General features: G+C 42.0%; 1 protein-coding gene across 1 annotated transcript in view; it reads left to right on the top strand.

The window, feature by feature from the left end:
• Nucleotides 1–22487, top strand: part of LOC309562159 (inter-alpha-trypsin inhibitor heavy chain H3-like) — a 234519-nt gene that overhangs the window by 133246 nt on the left and 78786 nt on the right. Inside the window, exons 11-12 of the mRNA XM_082266284.1 lie at nt 1137–1318; nt 18402–18587. Coding sequence (XP_082122410.1) covers nt 1137–1318; nt 18402–18587 — 368 coding nt within the window. The remainder of the gene's footprint in view (nt 1–1136; nt 1319–18401; nt 18588–22487) is intronic.

Below are 22487 nucleotides of genomic sequence, written 5' to 3'. Positions count from 1 at the left end.
AGGCGCTTGGTGCACCTCAGCTATCCAGGCCTGAATAGTGGGGGTTAAAGCTTACAACCACCCTCGAGCCACCAATTTTCTGGCCCCAAACAGTGGTTCATACAGGAATGTGAGCACACTGATTGGGGTCCAATGACAATGGAGAGCCTATATGTTCGTAAAGAAACGGAACGACCTGTGCCCCAAAACCAAGCATTTAGGACACATAGAACTATGGAATGAACAAAATATAGCTAAATGCACAGGAGTAAGATATATGTTATATGAAGAATATTCAATTCATTTGAATTCAATTGAATATTCAATTGAGTATGACCGACTGACACTTTAGGAGACACCTGTTTACACCTGTTTACACGCCTCCAATATTTCACCCAAGTCCTCATCCTCAATGATCCCAGTATCACCCTCCCATTGGGTAAATAGGGAAGTTGGGATCTAGCCGTAGTAAGTAGGAGATCAGGAAAGGTAGAAATAGGTAGAAATAACATTACGTGGCTCATCACTATATATCACTTCCAAAACAACTGAGAAAGTAAAAAAACAGCCAGCAAACTGAGCATAAAGGGCATGTCCAAATTAAAGATAACAAAATAGCAAAAAGTTCAGATGGGAGAATTCAGATTTTAATTGATTAAATATACTTCTCCACTAAAAGACTGCAATATGTACAGTATATAGAAGTTTTGGTTTTAAAGTGGTTTACAGTTTTTTTTTGCAGCCAGCCATTCTCTTTTTGATAAAAGTGATCTGAGCAACTGATTAGCCACTGGATTGCTTTTAGAAGCAGCAGGAGGAGTTGTCCTCCTCCCGTCGCTTGCCATTGTTTCTTGGGTTTATGCCGGTGTGTTTAGGAAACGATCCGGTGGTTTGCACGGCTAGTCTATCTGGTGAAAAGAGACCAGATATTCATTGACAAAATGTACAAATATTTCTTAGGAGTTTCCATCATTCTAGTCAGGCAGACATTAAAACAAATTAAAGAAATTCAGTACCCTGTTATTCTCCATAGGAGTAAAATCTAGAAAACTCCTATTGTTATCTCACAATTCTATGTTAATTTATAGTCTAGTGTATTAGACCTTCATGAGAATGATAAAGGCATGTTTAATATTTATAGTATACATTTTTTTAAGGTGAATCAAATCCTTCAAAAATTCAAGCAAATGTAAAGAATGCCAACAAGGGGAAACACACTGTATATTGTCTTGCTTTTGGTTATAGCCCGGATTATTCTTTTCTGGAAAAGTTGGCACTCGAAAATTCTGGAATTGCTCGACGTATTTATGAAGATTCAGATGCAGATTTACAGTTGAAGGTTAGAACTATTTTTTTTACATCATCATGTATATATTTTTATGTCTTTAAATTCAAACATTTTACTAGACGATTTAAAGGTAATCACAAGCAATTTAACAAGTAATGTAGGCAATAGAAGTTCTCCACACAGGAAGAGAGACTGTTGACAATTGGGATCAGAACAATAGCCCTTCCCCAAGGGGTGAATAGTGGTGTGGAAAAAAGGATCCAAGAGGATGGCAGTTAACATCATTTTAAACATTTTAAAGGTGTTGTAAAGGTACATATATTTTTTATATATATAAGAAACATTCTGATACTTACCACTTCACAGAGCGGCCGCAAACCTTCTCTTCTTGGTCCCCCCCCCACTGGCGCTCCTGGCTCCTCCTTTCAATGGAGAAAGAAGAGCTGCAGACGTGTACAACGCTGGATCAAATGAGGGCTCAGGTAAGTAAAAGGATGGGGGTGAGGAAGGATGCTGATGCATAAACATTTTTTACCTTAATGCACTAAATGGAACGGAATGCATAAAGGTAAATCATTTTTACACTTTAGAACTACTATTAGGGTAAAAGAGGCAAAAATAGGCTGACAATTATATGGTCCACCCTACCTATAGCTCGGGGAGCAACAAGGACTAGGCAGTCAACACTCTGTATCGCTGCTCCAGATGAGTAGCCGCTAATGATCTCTTCACAACTCCTCAAGTCAGGTGCCACCCCAGCTTACATGCTGCACACCGAAGACATCATTACCAATGATTAACCAGTTATTAATGATTAAGTGCTGACTCCAGCGCAAAACATGTCTGCCTGCTTGCGCCCCCCTCCCACTGGACTTGTTTCATCTGTCATTTGGTTTTACTGTTTATATCAAATTAAGTGGATTGTTGGAGTGCAGCTGTCCAGATCTTCCTTGTCTTCCAAGGACCAGGGAGTGTTGGGAAGGTGTGTGCAGTAAACATCCAGTAATCAAAGGGGAAGGTAGAGAGGGAGGAGAGTTAGAGGAGGGAGAAAGAGGGCAAGTGGTTCTGTGGTCTGGGTTGGCAACAATCCCAAGGGCTCAAATAGGTGACAAGGTAATGGATTAGGTTAAGGCTCCAAAAAGGAGGTGTCAAAATCTGGAGGTAAATATATATCGACCCTGGATTGCCAAATTTTGGCATACTTTCTCACCTTGTCGTGAAGTGTTGCCTCGGTCTTGACATGTATCATTGCCTGGGTGGCTTTGGCTATTATCTGCTTCACAGCGGTTGTGATGGAAAAGAGAGGCAACATTGGCTCCTGGTCAGCTCCGAAGGTGTAATTTAGAAGAGCTATTCGTGGATCAGGTGGGATGTGCTTATCAAACATTGCTAACAAAATAGAAAAGATTTCTACCTAATAACACTGCACCATTGGATAAGTGCACCATGTGTGTAAGTATGTATTAGGCTCCCCACACCCCTGTAAACAGGCAGATTGGTAGCCCAGGACACACCTTGTTATCCTGTATGGTACTAAGTACCATCTCGATAAAATCTTATAGCATTGTGCTGTTTGGATAGCAACCACCCCTCCCCCATCCTGCTAAGCAAAATTTTGCTTTTGTAGCACCCTCCTAGGTAGGTGCTAGTGAGAGAGTATAGTTTTTGGCTCTGTCTGCCTATCAGAGGAGCAGCAGGCAAATCTATATTGCTTTCTGTTTAGCAGAGAGCAGGATCTGTGAATGAGGTCTGCTCGGTGTGCTCAGTATGTGATTCATTGAGTCTAGAGAGTGTTTCACACTGGTCCAATAGGGAGGCATGTTGGACAGTGGGAGGAAACCTGACCAATGGATACATAGGCTTTGATACAGTCCTGGTGATTGGTAGAGACAGGCTGTCTCTGTGCATTCTGGGATACTGTATAAAAGCCAGGAGCACATGTGCTTCGGGGTCTTTGGCTGGTGAGTAGAGTCCCGGAGTGAGGGTGGTGGCTGCCTCCTCCTCCGTAGCAGTGGCACGTGGCATCAGGAGGTCGTCCTGAGGGTCAGGGGAACGGAGCTGAACCCAGAGGTCCTGGAAAGCTGGCTGAGGGGGAGACATTAACAGTATCGTGAGTACAGGGGATCGTGTCAAGGGGCCTGACCTAGGGGGGCCACCCCAGAGTAGGATAGTCAGTGGACGGGTGTCAGTGGCCAAGAAAGAGGATACTAGGAGAGTGTCCTGAAGATAAAATTAGTTAATCAAGTCATCTGGAAAGAGACTTAATCCTAAATCCACCTAAGTGGCAAGGTGGATCAACAGCCTGCCTGTATCTACAGATAGATGTCCTCCAAAATGTGTGCATAGTTAATCTGCAGTATTGCACTATTCCCTTCTCCCATCTCTAATTTATAAATAAAACACATAACAACTACATACCCCTGGACTAATTATTGACTGAGCCAAGAAGTAAAGTGATAGACTGTGAATGTCAAAGTTACTAACAGTAACTCAGGGGAACACAACAGTGTGAAAAACCAGCAGTCCTCAAGGGGGCAGTGCTACACTTTCATACATTTTTTTTTTTTTTTGTCACCGTATGTGAAAATCACATACACATGACATCCTGAGTGGCTTTTTTACTGTCGGTGGGAGGTGAGGAAAGACAGCTCTTTATGACATCTTCCACTGTTTGATGACTACAATTTCCCTGATTCAATACAACATTGTTGTGGAGAATACAGTGGCAAATGGGCGTCCGCAAGGGGGGGGCAAGGGTAGGCGAGTGCCCCCCCCCCCGGAATGCCTGGAATGCAAACCTCTGTGTGCTGATCAGATCATACTTGCCATCAGCCTGGCAGTCTATGGATGCAGGCTTGCAGTACCTCTTCTCTCCATTAGTAGCCACTGTACATAAGGGGGAGTGGGCGGGACGTTTTCTCATAGGCAAGGCATCAGCTTCTGAATATCTATTGCTTGTGCACATGTGGGCTGCTGAAAAACTCCAGGTTTGCCTCAGTATGTACTCCTGCCAGAATAGGAGAATGAGGAAGACGATGGTGTGAAGGTACTGTAACTGCACAAACAATGGTGATGAGGTTCTTGGAGTAGTAATGAGGGAAGGGGGCACATTATTAGGCAGTGTTCTGCTGGGGGGGGGGGGGGTAGGGGGGCAATGGAGCAGTGCTGTGTCCATTCAATCCTAGAAGATGATCCCTGATGACTGGACATTCACCCTCTTATTGCTGGCAGATGAGTTGAAAATGTGTGATCAACCCTTTGCTACAAGATCTGTGAGTTGGAAGTCATGATTATTAACCATTTCATTGCTAGCAGATCCCTCTTGGAAATGCAGATTTACCTCTTTAATAGCTATAATAAAGAGATAATCATGCATTTCTACCAGGGCTCAGCCATCAAAGAAAGGGCTAATCATGTGCTTCCATCAGAGATCTGACAGCAAAGAAATAATTAATTATGTGCAGCCACCAGGCCAGCAAGGATCTGCTGGAAATAAAAAGGTTAATCGTGTCTCTAGCCACCTGGGATCTTACTAACCTAAGATCCCTGGTGGCTAGAGCCATGATTAACCCTTTTATTGCCAGCAGATCCCTGGCGGCTGGACATAATTAACTATTTCATTGCTGTCAGATCCCTGGTGGAAGCACATAATTAGCCTTCTTGTATAGCCACACCTATATTCAATGAATGCCCTGCCCCTCATTAAAGTAATGCTCCGTCCACAGCAGCTTTCTGGACACAGAAAAAAAAGTGTAGCTAAAAACTTTTTTGAAATGTTGGCATTTTGAAACTATGGGATCGCCACCGCACCAAGTGATCACACGGCTCCCTCCTCTCTCTGTGTCCTCTCCCCTTCTGACAGCTGGACCTGTTGTATCGGGCCCGCCACCATCAGCTACACAGCGGGGCCCAGGTAGCATTACATTTCCATACTGCTTTAAAAAAAAAAAAAGCTTGCCAAATTTCTCCCTGCTCCTACTTTTTTGGAGGGGGATATGACATTTTCCTGGGCCCCATCAGGTCAAGAGAGGGGCATGTGCATGTACATTATGCTTCCCCGCTAATCAATTAGTCCCGGCCAGCGGAATGATACTATGAATCTCCGCCTGGCTTCCGGCTCCCGTCCTCAGGTACTGAGATGTGAGGAGGCAGACAGCTGACAGGGAACAGCAGGAGGAGCGCATAGCTGCAATGGACACAGTGAGTGAAGAATAGAGCATTGAATCCTCACTGTGTCCTATTATTTTACTTACAGCAGGTTATCATCATTGTAATTAGCATTACAATAATCCCACAGTAAGCACAGCAGGATATCATCAGCATTACAATAAGCCACACATCATGGCTCGCTGTCACGTTACTTTTGGGTGTGGACTTTGTTATGGCTGTACTGTGTTATGTAACACAGTACAACCATGAGTTAACAAAGTCACTATCTAACAGCCATGATAAAGCAGCTGCTTACTGTGTTGCCTGTGTGATTATTGTAATGCTGATGATCATAAGACACAGTGAGATGCTACTTTACACTTTATTTGGGGGAGCAGTAAATGTGCAGCAGAGCTGTATTTTTACCACCCCCAAACCAATCCCAGATTGTACGTCGCTGAAAAGGAAGGGTGATACTCAGTCATCATTGCAGCAATGATCAAGATATCATTTTTTTTACTAGCCCCAGCAATTCTGCACAAAGTAAAAGTAATCCTAGTGGCTAAGAAGCCGCTGGATTCCTTTTTGCAGGCAGTGGAGGGGGGTTCCACCACAGCCTTTACTGCCATTATGTGACTAGTAGCATGTCATTCTTCCCACTGTGTGACATCAGAACCCAGAAGTGATGAGAATTTGGTTACTTGCAGTCCCATGGTCCCATGTAAATAAGCCATTATCGGCTAGAACAAGCATCTGATCAAACCAATCTTGGTTTGATCATATACTTTGGAGGCCAGAGGACAGATATGGGGTCTAAATGACCCCAGATCTACAAGTTAGTGATATCTGGCAAACTTGGTGGCAGTGGTATGAACAGTCAGGGCAATCTCCAGTTACAACTGACACTTGCTACACCTGATGACCACTTATGTAGATAATTTAATTGTCTCATTTACTTCATAGATTGCAACACTAGATGACCATGTTAGTGGCTTATATGACTTATATACTTTAAGTTTTTATTTTCCTGTGTTCTTTTATGTTTAATTTTGACCTACTATATCTATTCTGAAACTGTACAGACACCGTTACTATGTATACTTCTTGTCACCTTGTATACATGTATGTTCTTATTTTCGAAACCCAAGGAAAAAGATATTAAAATTAAAGTCCCCAGATCTCCCATAAAGAGCACCTGTCATGGCCCATGCCATCACAAGGGATGCTGTTCATCCCTTGTGAAAGCAAAACAGAAAGAAAAAAAAATTAAAGATACAGCATAAACATTTTTTATTTCAAATAAAATACAATTTAAAAGAAATCTAAACTGCTCCCGCTCCTTTGCGCTTATGCAACGCACACATTGGCCCCACATGCATATGTAAACTGCAACAATCCTGCATTTGGTCTCAAGCCGGGGCCAGGGGTGGGGTCAATGGCGTGGTTGAAGGGGGTCCCACCAGGTAGGCTGTACAGGGCCCCTGATTTCTAACAGCGGCCCTGGCTGCAGGGGGCGGGCCAGACCGAGGATTCCTTGCTGACATCAGTCAGGAGGGGCAGAGCTGCAGCCCGCGGAGGAGAGGAGTCAGGACACACCAGCGGCAGTGACCGTCTACTCCAAGTCAGAGATCAGACTTTCTTATTAGCATCTTGTGACCAATATAAAGGCACCTTAATGAACTATGGGGTGCAAGTGGTGGAGGTGCACTTGATCTCATCTTATCTGACCTTTTCATAAGCTTTTTTTTTTTTTTTTTAAGAGTTAGTGAAGAAACTTTATCAGAAGGACTGCATGTGAACAAACTATGGTTTGCCAATCATTTTATGTGATTGCATTTTTAAACCATTTTGCACATTTGCAGAACATTTTAAGATTATATTTGCCCTGTACATCAAATGGCCATTTGCACTGACAGCATTTGGAATAAAAAGAAAAAAAGAACCGTAGCACTGCCCCCTTGAAGACTGCTGAATTCTTCACTTTGGGACCCCCCTGGGTTACCATTAGCAACTGCAGTATGCACAATTTAACTCTTTACTCTTTGGCTCAGTCAATAAACAGTCTAGGGGATGTAGTTGTTTTTGTGGTTTTTATTTAAATTTGGGATGGGAGAAGGGAAGAGTGGGATACTCCAACTTGAACTATTCACAATGGCTGAGGACTCCTGTCTGAAGATGCAGCCAGGCTGCAGATTCACCTTGCCACTTAGATGAATCAGAATTTAGCCTCTGTAAGATTACTTGATCAGGAAGATTATCTTTGGGATACCTGTCTAGTATTTTCCCTTTCACTCCGCAGACTGACACCTGTCCTCTGACTATCCTACACTGGGGTGGACCCCCTCAGGTCAGGCCCCTAGACACAATCCCTTGTACTCACTATACTGTTTTCAAGGGTTTCCAGTGTCTCTACCCCTCCAGTCAGCTCTCCTGCACCTCTGGGTTCAGTTCCTTCCCTCTGGTTCCCAGGCTGACCGCCTGTGACCACATGCCAACAATGCAGAGGAGGAGGTCACTGCCACCCTCCCTCCAGGACTCTGCTCAACAGCCAAAGACCCCACAGCACACGTGCTCTTGGCTTATATACAACTCCCCAGAATGCACCGATATAGCCAGTCTCTGCCAATTGCTGGGGCTGTAGCAAAGCCTGTGTGTCCATTGGTCAGGTTTTCTCCACTGTCCAATATGCCTCCCTATTGGACCAGTGTGAAACACTCTCTAGACCAGATGAATCGCACACTGACCGCCGCTACAACAGGTAAGTCAAGTGCACTGGTCTGGGGGGCTTGGCAAGTTTGCACGCTGCTCACTCTGCATTGAAGGGGGCACGATGATTTCTGCATTGAAGGGGGCACACAGCACACTGGTCTCTGCAGACTGCATTGAAAGGGGGCACGAATGATGATCTATGCATTGAAGGGGGCACGAATGATGATCTTCATTGAAGGGGGCACGAATGATGATCTCTGTATTGAAGGGGGCACACTGCATGCTGGTCTCTGCATTGAAAGGGGGCACGGCATGAGCGTGATGATCTCTGCATTGAAAGGGGGCACGCTGGTCTCTGTGCATTGAAAGGAAGCATGCTGGTCACTGTGCATTGAAAGGGGGGTACGCTGGTCACTGTGCATTGAAAGGGGGCACGCTGGTCACTGTGCATTGAAAGGGGGCACGCTGGTCTCTCTGCATTGAAAGGGGGCGCGATAAAAGAGACGGCGCGAGAGTTCATTTTGGTCCCTGGTGTTTAGATGGATCATCACCGTTAGCTCTCCACCATACTGCCGGGTGACCCACGATCCAAGGAGGAATGTTCTGCAGGAACGCTGCGGCTGCATGTCATTGTTTGTTCCGCTGACATACAAAGTTTTTACATGTGAGTGCATCCCTTTTTATTTATTAAAGTTATACATTGGTAATGCACTATGGGAGTGTTTCCCCTTTTTATTTCCATGGTTATACACTGGATATCCCTGTGACCTATGATTGGTTGTCCCCGGAGAGAGTGACCTATGCTCCTGCCTGGCCATTCCACTACATTGGAGGATCTCTCTTTCATATAAGCGTTCAGCCACCTATAATCTAGTGGCAAGAGCTAGTTGGTAAGGAGTAGGGATGATCGAATGGTTCGGGTCGACCATCGGTTCGACCCGACATTGACTGTTCGAGGTTCGGCCGAATTTAGAACTTTTTGCTGAAAAAGTTGGGAATGCGGCAACTAGAACCAACCAAAATGCAATGGGACAGGAAATGGGCTTTAAAAGCCCATGATTGGACCAAAACCATTAGTAAAAGCCAATTGAGGGGGCAGGAGAATGCTAGGAATGTGATTGGAGTGACTAGGGGGTCCAGAGGCCAATCATTAGTGAATACGCCCCCAGCATATAAGATAGCCCCGCCAAATTCCTAGCATTTAAATACAGGGACATGGAAGAGAGTGGAAGCAGTTCTGTTACTTCTGCTTCAAAAGTGTAATTTAGCAATTATTAGTGTGAGGAAAGGGATATCTAGTGTAGTTAGGGTGCTATTTTCCACTATAGTTAGCTTCAAAAATTTAGTTTCTGTAGGGAAAGTGTTAAGTGCCAGGGTGACCGTAGTGTAGTGTAGGGTTAACTGACTCTGACTGCTATGGCAGGGTGACCAAACCCTTCCATTTCAGGGTGACCGCTATAGAGAAAAGATTGTTTCTCTTAGGTCACTTACAGAACAGCGATATAGCTTCTCTCCTGTCAGCCTGCTTTTTGCTGCAGGCGTTTATTGGGCTTTTTTGAGGACATGTTTGGAGTCAGGCATGACATCTGAGCTTGTGTATAGGGGTATATATACACACACATGTATGTATATATACACCTACACATATATAGGTGTGAAAAGAGCAGAACACTATGCTCGCGCTAATGAAATAATTAACAGGCATATGGCTCCGCTCCTATCACACCTATATGTGTGTATGTGTATAATACATAAGTGTGTGTGTATATATAACCCTATACAGAAGTTCAGATGTTTTGCCTGCCTCCAAAGACCCCAAAAAAATGCCTGCAATAACACACCTGGGTGTTTTTTTTGGCGCAGGTGTTTTTTTGGGCATTTTTTGGGGTCTATGGAGGCAGGCAAAACATCTGAACTTCTGTATTAGGGTATATATACACACACACTTATATGTATATATACACATATATAGGTGTGATAGGAGCGGAGCCATATGCCTGTTAATTATTTCATTAGCGCAAGCATAGTGTTCTGCTATTTTCACACCTATATATGTGTAGGTGTATATATACATACATGTGTGTGTATATATACCCCTATACACAAGTTCAGATGTCATGCCTGACTCCAAAGACCCCAAAAAAATGCCCAAAAAAATGACTGCAATAACACACCTGGGCGTTTTTTTTTTTGGCGCAGGCGTTTTTTGGGCATTTTTTTGGGGTCTTTGGAGGCAGGCAAAACATCTGAACTTCTGTATAGGGGTATATATACACACACATGTATGTATATATACACATATATAGGTGTGATTGGAGCGGAGCCATATGCCTGTTAATTATTTCATTAGTGCAAGCATAGTGTTCTGCTATTTTCACACCTATATATGTGTAGGTGTATATATACATACATGTGTGTGTATATATACCCCTATACACAAGTCCAGATGTCATGCCTGACTCCAAAGACCCCCAAAAAATGCCCAAAAAAACGCCTGCAATAACACACCTGGGCGTTTTTTTTTTGGGCGCAGGCGTTTTTTTGGGCATTTTTTTGGGGTCTTTGGAGGCAGGCAAAACATCTGAACTTCTGTATAGGGGTATATATACATACACATGTATGTGTATATACACCTACACATATATAGGTATGAAAATAGCAGAACACTATGCTTGCGCTAATGAAATAATTAACAGGCATATGGCTCCGCTCCTAATACACCTATATATGTGTATGGGTATATATACATATAAGTGTGTATATATACCCCTACACAGAAGTTCAGATGTTTTGCCTGCCTCAAAAGACCCACAAAAAATGCCCAAAAAAAAGCCCAGGTGTGTTATTGCAGGCGTTTTTTTTTGGGCATTTTTTGTGGGTCTTTGGAGGCAGGCAAAATATCTGAACTTCTGTATAAGGGTATATATATACACACACACTTATATGTATTTATACACATATATAGGTGTGAAAGGAGAGAAGCCATATGGGTGTTAATTATTTAATTAGCGCAAGCATAGTGTTCTGCTACTTTCACACCTATATATGTGTATGTGTATATATATATACATATAAGTGTGTGTGTATATATACCCCTACACAGAAGTTCTGATGTTATGCCTGCCTCCAATAACCCCCCAAAAATGCCCAAAAAAACGCTTGCTACAAAACCGGCAAGGTGTGAAAATAGCGGAGCCATATCCCTGTTCTATAAGTGACCTAATAGAAACAATCTTTTTTTTTCTGGTTCTGGACATGCTACAGAGCTGAAACTTCACAGGTACACTTTTTAGACCCCCAGACACTAAATCCAAAGTCAAAATCAAAAAATCTCATTTTTTTAAAATAATTGGCTCTCTATCAAAAATGACAATTTTTAAGAACTTTTTTTTGTGTGATTAATAGTCTCTGGGGCATGACCCAGAACCCTAGGCACTTTTTAGGGGCATTTATTGGGTTTTAGGGCTTCAAAATGGGGTTTTTTGATTACCGAAGTTCGGGTTCCATTGATTTCAATGGGGTTCTGAAATCCGGGCCGAACTTTCTGAAAGTTCTGGTGTTCTGGTCGAACCGAACTTTTGAAAAGTTCGATTATCCCTAGTAAGGAGCCATCTCTCACTATATCGTCTGGTGGATTCATTTCTACTCCTGGGCACACCTGATCTTCACCTTTCTTCATTTGTTTGGAGCTTTTCCTTTCCTGGGAATCTGTTTCAGCCAATACCTTCCTTTGTGGACTTCAGTGTTCATTTTTTGGTCTGTATATGTTAACATCATACTTTGATTCAGTATAAGTGTTTGTCATTCATAATTTAGCGCTACACCAATCTATTTTGAATGTTTGCCTGTTGTTAGTGGAGCATCCCAATCTTTAATAGTCTCTGATAGCTGTCTTAATAAGGATTTACCTTGTATGGTGATGGGAGCCTCAAATGCCAGTGTAATTTTCCAGCAAGACTAAGATTTCAGCATCCATGTCCATTGGAAGAATCTCAGCAACCAGGTGCCTTAAAAGGGGATAGTGATACGCAGCATCTGGAGACTGAATTTCTTCCCTGTTGTCTGGTATTTGGTCACAATCAACTAATGTTGGCAAGGGTATGCCCTTCTTTGCCTTGATATGGGAGACCCTGAACCCATCAGCCTTTCTGCTGGAGGTTTCTACACAAACAGAACAGATGTTAAGAGTATATTCTGATGCCTGTCTCTTTATATTAAAGATCTCAAAGAAACTAGGTTTAACCAGGGATCTGTTGCTCTGTTCATCTATTATGGCATACATCCTGGTAGCTTTCTTAGGTTGATTCTTTAGATATATTTTGACTAGACAGCATTTGTGGCTTAATCCTTCACTGCAGACTTCAGTACATAAAGAAGAAACCTTTTTTTGCGGTTGGAGCATGGAATTGTTGCTCCCTGCCATGATTTGAAGTAGGGCTCGATGTAGAAGCCTGCTGTGAATTGTCTAAAAGTGGAGCAGGATGCATAGCTGTAATGTGTTTGTCACTACTGCAGTCTGTGCACTTGATAACAACTTTACAATTTTTAGCAAAATGCACAACATATTCCAAGTTTCTGGAGAATCTCCCTGCGTTCTTGGACAATCTTTGCCCTAGGTCACAACATTTCTTAGGAGGGTGAGGTTTTTTGTGAATAGGGCACTGACGATTAGGATCATTATCTCTATTACCCAAATCACTCTGGTGAGCAGAAGAGGATACGGGAGGTGAGATGTCTGTCTTTTTAGCAGATGCAGCTCTATTTAAGTCTTTTTAATTCTCTATGTTTAGCTCTTTTATCATACCTTGATGATGATGATGATGAAGCAGGCAAGCTAGATTCACTGAAGCTGGGATCATTTTTCGTCTAGGCTTGTTCACTGAAGAACCTGCAAAAATATGAGAATGGAGGAAAAGATACATTACAGTATAGTCTCTTGAGCCCTGTTGTGTGCACTTCTCTTGCAGGCTGTATGACAGTTTAGAAACCACTGGATTCATGCCATGAGCGGTGTCCAGATAGCTTATCCCAGGTAGATGAGGGTCTGCCTTAGCCAACTCCTAGCTCTGTGAGGAGGTTGCTTAGTTCTTGAATCTTGCAATGATCTTTGTTTCCTATTTGTGGAATGTTTTGCAGTCTCTTGAATAGAGCATGTTCTATGGCTTCAGAGCTACCATAGTTTTGCTCAAGTCTTGTACTGCTCTCTGTCTTTTAACAGGATCTGCAGATTCTGGTCCCAGACACTTTATAATTAAATCAAGTTCCTCCTTGGCAGTAAGATTGAGATCAATAGCAGCTTTGAAAGTTGAGCTCCAAGCTCTATAGTTCTCTGGACAGTCGTTGAACCTTGAGAGGCTAATGTTAATAGGCTTGTGGTGAATCATATATCTGATGAAGTCAGACAGGTCTCGTCTTTCGCTCTTTGGTGCCAAAGTAACTTGTGGGACCCCTTGGGGGTGAAAGTTCTCTGGCGAATAAGGGGGAGGTTTATCAGTATAAAATGATGTTGAAAGAGCATTTAGCTGTGATTTATTTTTTAAGTCTTCTGCTGACTGCTGCTTCAACTGTTGCTTATCACTGGGAGTCACCTTGTTGTAGGCAGAAGGCGATGTGGTTTGCTGTATAGATGCACTTGTGTTGTGGACTTGAAGAGGCTCGAGCTTTTGCAGATTGGAGGTCTCTGTGCTGAGAGTCTAAACAGTATTGGTAGTAATAGGAATAGAAAAATGACTCTGTATCATTGCAAACACTATGCCTTAGCACATATTCTCTGGTGCATTCAACTGGATCTTCCAGTTCTGCTGGAATAGAACAGTCCAAATTAGTACTTTCTCTCATTGCTTGTTCAAGTACCTTCAGCTTTGCTAGAGCATCTGATTTTTCTCTTTCCATTTGCAGAAACCTTATTTGGGATTCTGCCTTTGCTTGGCGAGCTTTACTCTGAGCTTCTATCTCTGTTTGGTGAGCTATCATTTCTGCTTGAAGAGTTTTGCTTTGGGCACCCATTTCAGCTTGGCAAGCTTCGCTCTGAGCTTCCATTTCAGTTTCCTTTCTTGCAAGGGAGCTTCGCACTTTATTTGCTTCCAGACTTGCGCGGGCCTCTTTTGTCACTTAAAGTTGAGCTTCTGGAGCGAGAGGATCTAGAAGAAGGTGTTGTGAGCTTAGTAAATGTGGATTTAGGAGATCTGGTCTCCTGCAGTTGAGCAATGTGGAGTTCTGCCTTATTCTTGGCTTTGTCTTAGTTAGTTAAGATAAAAAGCCCTCAATATTAGAGTCCTTTAGGAAAGCTGTGTATTTTGTAGACAGCCATTGATACGTACCATTGGATTGTATGCTGCAGATAGGCAATTCTATAGAGTTTCTTAAATCAGCTGATTGATTAAAGCATCACAAAACGTACATGCAGTATGTGGTTTTTGTCCCACTGATCTGACAGATTGCTGGAGAACCCATCTCTAGTGGTTTGTAGTTTTCTCTAAGTCTCTGTGTTGGTATTATTGTGTGTTTTAGTTCTTACACTTTGTTCTGCAGAACATGTACATCTGTGTGGTCAGAGGCATGATGTATATGTGTAGATTCAGCAATAAAAGAGTGCTCATAGCCTTGTCTAGAAATGTTTTCAACTTTTGAAAAAATGGTTATTGTCTCTTTAATAAGACAAACAGCAGCTTAGACAGGTATGATAACATAGTCCGATGCAGAGAAACAGTTTTCAACATTCACAGGTGAAGTGCAGTAAGCTTGTGCGACCCACAATATGAGGGAATGAGAAACCCATCACAAAATGGGCAGAACACAAAAAGGAACACAGAAAAAGATGTTACAATAACCAAAGTAACCACAAGATGGCAGTATTTTCACAGTAATTTGAACATTAACATAACTTTGCATTATATTATATTTTACACAAGTGTGACAGCACATTAGTAGTCAATTTTTTTGACATGGTGGGGCCTCAAGTGTAGCCCTCCACATTACCAGAAGGCCACGCACAAAATTCAGTGAATATTCAGGGTCAGAGACAACAGACACACAACAGGATATAGTCAAAGACTACAGGCATGATACAAAAGATGGTCTAAGACTGTAGATACTAGAGATTGATAGAGACTGGATATAAAACAGATGGTCAGAGACTGCAAACATGATACACGAGATGTTCAGAGACTGTTACAGGAGATGGTTAGACACTGCAGTCATGATACAAAAAATGGTCAGAGGTTGTAGATATGCTGCAGTAAACTGTCACAGACTGTGAACATGTTAAAGAAGTTGTTGGAGACTGGGGATATGCTTTAGAAAACAATCATTGACTGGAGTTTTCCAGTGCGACTATGTAGTGTGACTTGTTTGCAACTTTGATGCAACTCATAGAAGTCGCATTAGATAAGATGCACTCCTGAGAGACTTTGATAAGACCAGTGGTAACCCTCACCACTCCTCCCAGGTTATCCTTGCTGCCTGAAAATTCTCCTCTCAAGCGCATTCCATTTACATTTGAGCAAAGCATTCCTTTTACGCATGTTCCCGATCAAGTTTTTTTTTTGCATGTAAATGCGCGTCACACATAGGGCAACCCATTCACTTGAATAGGCTACCCAATGCATGACAAACACCCTAAAGTAGCTCAATGTTTTCATTTGTGTGTTTTTTCAGTGTGTGTGTTTTGTCGCATGGCAAAACATGCATCTACTAACTGTGATTAAGGTGTCCCTAATAATTAGGCTGCATCTGTGCATTTTGGCTACATCTGTGCATTTTCAATCGTTCTTGTGTAGCCATAATAGAATGCGAACGGCAATTGGGTGTCAATAATTGGGCTGCATTCACATCTGTGCTTCTCTGAACAAACAACAACCCCCACAGAAAAGGTGCGCTTTGCTGTGCATTTCAGAAATGGGTTCTCGCGCTTGTGTCGCCATATTGGCCATAATTTGTGTCACCATCATTTTGAAATGCATTCAAAGGATATTTGTCATGTCATAAAATGTACGGATTTGATTTTTAGTTTGAATGTATGTTCTGATGTTGTAAGAAAAGAAACGGCCGCACATCCAGGAATTCCAATTGCCTTTAATTTCCAAAGTGCTGACAAAGTGATGACACCAAAGACACCAACATAGGGTCACGTAGACGCGTTTCACACATACATCTTGTGCTTAATCACGGTCGCGGCGTGCTGACGTCATTGGAATGAGACTAAGGGCGGGCGGAAAAGCCGACCGGCCGGCGGCTTGCTATCTTTACACGCTCTCCCTTCATTGACGCTTGTGAGTTATTTTACCTATTTTAATTTAATAAACCATACAGTTTTACACTATGGGGTGTATATTTATTTTACATATATGACCTGGGGATCGATGCCCATGCTGTGTGACCTCAACTCACCATCTTTGGAGGCTATTGAATCTTTGGGTACTGGATACTGGAGTATATGTGATCTGGAATATATCCATATCTGATTGGCTTTATATTACCAACATCTGGTAAGCTGTTTGCATTATTGGGTGGCGGTCACTGTCTGCAATTGGTGGAGTCTGGTTCACATCTGGATGGTCCATATTCTCTAATTTGCTATTTTTTATCTACTTTTGGTAAGCAGTTCGTACTATCGGTGGTGGTCATCATTTCTGATATTGAACATTACATTTACATCACCTTATGTTGTACTTTGGTGTAAAATTATTTACATCTGGTAAGCAGTTGGTACACTTGGTGGCGGGCATTTCGGTGTACCCTTCTCTGTGACCTTTCCTTTCACAGCTGTCTGGATGTGATCACATTTACATATTTGCACTATTTGGGTTCCCTTTTTACGTTTATATATGCATATCAGTATTACGCTATGGGACCCTTATCTTTTTTTCTACATGTATGATCCAATATCGGTTGAGGCTTGCATGATCCAGTATATTTGGAATACAGCGGATCACTATTCACAAGGGAGCCATTTTCGGGGGTATATTAGAGTGTAACTCTCTGAATTGGCTCATTATTCACCAATATCTGGTAAGCAGTTGGTACTACCAGAGGAGGTGCTTTTGTAGTTGAAGATTCTTGTTCTTGTTTTTTCATCATTGAAGAAATATACTTATAACAAGAGACTATTGGGACTTTATATATATACACACGGTCATAGCACTTAATATTGTTCTAGCGCAGCTTGTTATAATTTATTTACTGTTTGGTGTTGTCACACTTGAAGCTGCTGCTTAATTTTTTTACTTAGCGCGGTTATTCCCCCTCTTTCTTTACATATAATGAGCTAGTATGCATCGCATACTAACTCATTATGAAATACTTACCTTAGAACGAAGCCCCCACATGGTCGCCCGGACACCGTTGAGGGAGCTGTCATTTTCCCTTTGCGGAGATATTAATTGTGCCTTATTATAGGCTTCCCTGTAGGTAAAAGGTAAAAAAGCGACGATACTTCCGCTTTAAGAGATGTATGTTTTTTTTATTCATACCTACCTAGGGGGATGCAGCATCAGTCTCCTGACACCTCCAACACTGAGAACGGTGAGCAGAGAGCTTCTGACTGTCAGTTAGCAGCTCTCTGCTCTGCCCCCTTCGCTCGCTGGGCTGTGCATGGCTCAGCTGCTACTATATACCCCGTACTTCACTATAGATTACTAATTCGATTACTGAACCTACCAATCCAGTTTAAAGTGGAACTTCAGCCAAAACATATTTATTTAACAAAGGTATTTTTCTTGCAATAGAATGGGAAGGGTTAGGACCAATGTTGGGGTTTTATAATTGTCTATGGCCCCACTGGGGAGATTTATTCCCACTCTGTCTTTTGGTGATTGCATAGGAAAGAAGGGCAATTTCCCCAACAGGGACAAGGCAATAAAACATGACATACAGTAGATTCTAACCCTTCCCCTCTCTGGGAGGAGATTGCTGAACACAGCAGGCTTATTCAAGCCAATCAGGGCCTTGCTGGTGGAGAATAGGTGATGAAGACAACTAGTTGCAAGTGCCCTGTAGTTCAGGATGTGGTTCGTGAGTGGTTACTCATTTGCCTTTTGTGTATGACTGTAAAAATTACAGTTGAAGACAGAGTATGCTATGGGCAATAAAAACATTTAGCTTATAACACTTTTCTTACATTGACCCATAGTATGTATGTTAACAAACCAGTCTCTACCCTTAATATGCCTATAGTGGACCTTACAAAAAGTCAAGCAATAAAGCTGAAAACAGAATATAAAAAAATATGTGCAGTATATTCACACTAGTTTTCTTTCTTTTTTTTTTTCCATCTTAGGGTTTTTATAATGAAATTGCAAACCCAACACTGGTGGATATACAGATGCAGTATCCTGAAAATGTGATAGCTGATGTCACACAAAACAACTTCAAACAATACTTTGATGGCAGTGAATTAGTTGTAGCTGGACGCATAACTGATAATGACTTGAATTATTTCACCGTAGATGTGAATGCAGAAGGGGTAAGTAAATATTATGTTGGCGATATATAAACAAATAGAAAATTCAGGTAAATATTGATTTGCCTAGATTTGCTGTTTTAAAAATGGAATTCTATTCCTCTGTTTGTAGCAATTTATAGTGAAAACAAGGCCAATAACTGCAAAGAAATGACATGGGATTGTGAAATTTGCAACTAAGTGGTGTATATATGGTATATAATAATTTACTTCACAACTCAGTGAGGGAAATTTACTAAGATTGAAGTAGCTGTGCATGGCAGCCAATTGGCTTCTTGTTTTCATTTTCAAAGCTTAAAGTGGTTGTCAACCCCTACATATACCCAGTAAAGTGACTGGCCTTAGGTGCTACACAGAGATATAAAAAAATTCCTCCTACACCTGTTTATCTGCACTTTTCTCTTCTCTACATCTGTTCATAGTACATCATTTCTAAAGCTTGTCTAAGCTTTCAGAAAACAGGGGGTGGAGAGCTCAAGATAAACACTGCAGATGTCAGGTTTCTGTGGTAGTGAGCCCTTGTACAATGCCAACCCAATGTTTCCCAGGGAGCAGAGCCTAAGCCCCAGCCTACTTCTTCACCAGGGCCCCTGATAGTGCGGATGGACTTGCAGGAGGCTGGAACCAGGTTTCGGGGCACAGGTATGTACAGCTAATGATATGAAGACCACTTGAATATGCAGAGTACAGATGGCAGGAGACAGATGAGGAGCCAGGAAACGAGACAAGGTCAGGGCAGGCAGCATCAAGCACAGATGGTAGACAAAGCCACGGTTAGTACACGATGAGTCAGACACAGAAGACATGTATTTCTAGGCAAACCGGGAGGTCAGAGAAACTAGGAAGTTGCTCAGGCAACACATGCTGCACTGAGCATGTCTTAAATAGGGAAGCAAACTGTGAGGCGGGCCAGAAAATGATAGAAGAGAAAGAAATGTAAACCCACAGTACAACAGGCAACGCCCATAGATGAACAGAGAAGCCAAAGTACACATGAATAGAATCACAGGTCCAGCAGAACCACTGCAGTAGGGAGGTAAGAATTTCACAAGCAGCAGGAAACTGCAGGTTTAAACGTGACAGTACCACCCCCCCTCCCCTCTTTACAAGGTTTCCCCACTCGTTTAGGGCCAGGCTTAAGAGGAAACTTCTCATGAAAAGATTTCCCAAACAGGGAGCAAAAGTGTAGAAAGAATCCTACATCTTTCCTCAGGACCATATCTCTTCCAATCAATTCGATATAAAAGCCTCCCCCTGGAGTATTTAGAATCTAAGATTTGCTTGATTTCATACTGATCCATGGTATTGACCATTGGAGAAGAATGATGCAGAGGATGGGAAAACCTATTGATGATGTACGGGGAGAAAAAAACATGGAAGATATTAGGAATCTTTAAATGTGAAGGGAGACAGAGCTTGAAAGGATCCTGGCAGAGGATTGTAAAGGTAGCAAATTAAATTGAGGGTACTCTGAGATGAATATTCTAAGTAGAGAGCCAAACCTTGTCACCAGGTGGAAATTTGGGACTCACACGGCAATGACGATCTCCAGCTACTTTATATTTGGGAGCTGCCAAATGTAAATTCTTGGAAACATCTGCCCAGATAGAATTGAAGGATCAATGAGTCTCTGCAGCCGCTGGCACCACAGCAGAGGTGGGAATAGGAAATGTTACAGAAGGATGACAAACATACACTGTGAAAATGAAGACTCACTAGTGCTGGCATTAGCGTGGTTATTGAGGGCAAACTCAGCCCACAGTAGTAGGTCTACCCAGTCATCCTGATGGGCAGAAATGAAGGCAAGAAAGTATCGTTCAACATTCTGGTTGACCCGATCAGTCTTCCCATTTGACTGTGGGTAAAAGGCCGAGAAGTCCAACTTGATTCCAAAGGATGTGGCTAGAGCCCTTCAGAAGCGAGCTGTAAACTGAACTCCCCTCGGATCATACAAAACAACAACAATATTATGGCGTTCTGCTAGTGTGGACAGAACTGCAATAAATATGCAATGTATAATTAGACAACTGTTGAGGATAAAGTGGGTATTGGAGGAATCCTGAATAGTTTCCAAATCTCAACGATGGGAGTAGTCCAAGTGAACAAGGCTGTACTCAGTGGCTTCCGGCTGGAGCAAGGAGAGGCTCTACGTGGTAAGAAGAAACAAGAAAGCAGTGCCTACTGAGTGTAGCATACAAAGTTTAATAGTGATAAAAAGAAATTATGCACTCAAAAAAGGTAAATGGTATGCCAGCATGGTGAATGTAATGGGTCATCTGCAGAGACTCTGGTAACGGATGAATGCTGCTGAGACGAGTAGGCTGATGACTGTCAGTGTCTCGGTCAGAATAGCTGTTTCACGGCACCCAGGTCTGTCCAGAGGCACGGGTGACGTCACATCTGGCAGCTGAGAAGGCAGGAGAAGCGCGCATTCGGAGATCAGGCTCTGAAGGGGCCATCGTGGAAGAAGTATAAATAGCCAGCTGGACGTATGATTAGTGGGATGGGACAAATATATGACAAATTGTAAAAAACAAGACAAGAGCCTACACAGAGGCCAGAGGTGGAATATAATGACAGCAAAAAACAAAAACAAATGGAGAGTTAAAACATATACCAGTAAATGAGGATATCGATGACAAATAAAAATAAATATATATGATAATGGAAGATGGTTAAAGGATAATGCTAAAGTGAGAAGTATTCGGCTCAATGGATAAAAAATGGACTCAAAGTGAATGGAGGATCAAGATGCAATGTATAGAGCTACGTGCGAGTAAAAAGGAATATATTAAAAATGATTAAACATTATTAATTATAATGGAAATAAAAATATAAAGATATATTCATGAAATATATATTTTTTCTAATCTATCAATATAAACGAATATTATAAAAAAAGAAAACGGATATAAAAATTTTATAAAAAGTATATATGTGTATACAAGGCTCTATGGTATATGAGGTATGGTGAATTAAAATATATATATATATATGTAAGTATTTGGTAGATGTGTATGCAGTGTAACAATTGCCAGGCTGATACGTTTGAGCAGTAAATCGGTGAAAATATATATAAAAGGGGCCATACATAATATCTTGAATATACATTATATAATACATGACATAAGTACATATATATACACCAAATGAAGGGGCTGATGGAGGAAGTGGAACAGCCGACATAGATATATATATATAGATATATATACATACACACACACATGCGCACACACCCACATACATAAGATGGGAGTATATATACACACATACATCGATATCAGGCTTGGTAGGATAAGCTATAGCATGATAAGCTTGGAATGAGACATTAGGCCTGGGGTGGATGTATATGCTAGATTCTATTTGGACATCAGTGAAAGGAAGGGGGATAGAAACATCCAGATGAGGAATGGTGATAATTAGATTGAGACCGACCCAGTGGGTACTGGGATATTAATAGGGGGGAGCAGCAAGCGACCATATTATAGAAGAGCATTAATTTCTAGATGTTCATTTAAACCTCCTGGGGATAATGTATCGAGAGTGAAAATCTAGTTATTTTCCCTGGTACACAGTCGGTTGTAGCGTTCGGCTATGAGGAGTTGCCTATAGATGGCTTCTATATCCCAGACACGGAGGTCTTCTGAGCTTTGAGAGTGATATTCCAGGAAGTGTCTGGGGACCCTATGTTTATCAGAACCTTTCTCCACTAGGCCCTGATGTTCACCAAAGTGCTTCCGCAAAGTCCGTATGGTGCGACTCATATAGAGGACCATGTATAAAAATCTGGTATAGTGTATACCTCGCCTTTAGAGGAGAATTCTATTTGGGCATGTTTGACATGCTTGCAGGAGGGACATAAAGCTTTGTGACACTGGTACATCCCTTTTAATATTAAAAAAT

The sequence above is a fragment of the Pelophylax lessonae genome, assembly GCF_965119305.1.
Source record: "Pelophylax lessonae genome assembly, chromosome: 8".
NCBI lineage: Eukaryota > Metazoa > Chordata > Amphibia > Anura > Ranidae > Pelophylax > Pelophylax lessonae.
This window is presented reverse-complemented; position numbering and strand designations above follow the sequence as displayed.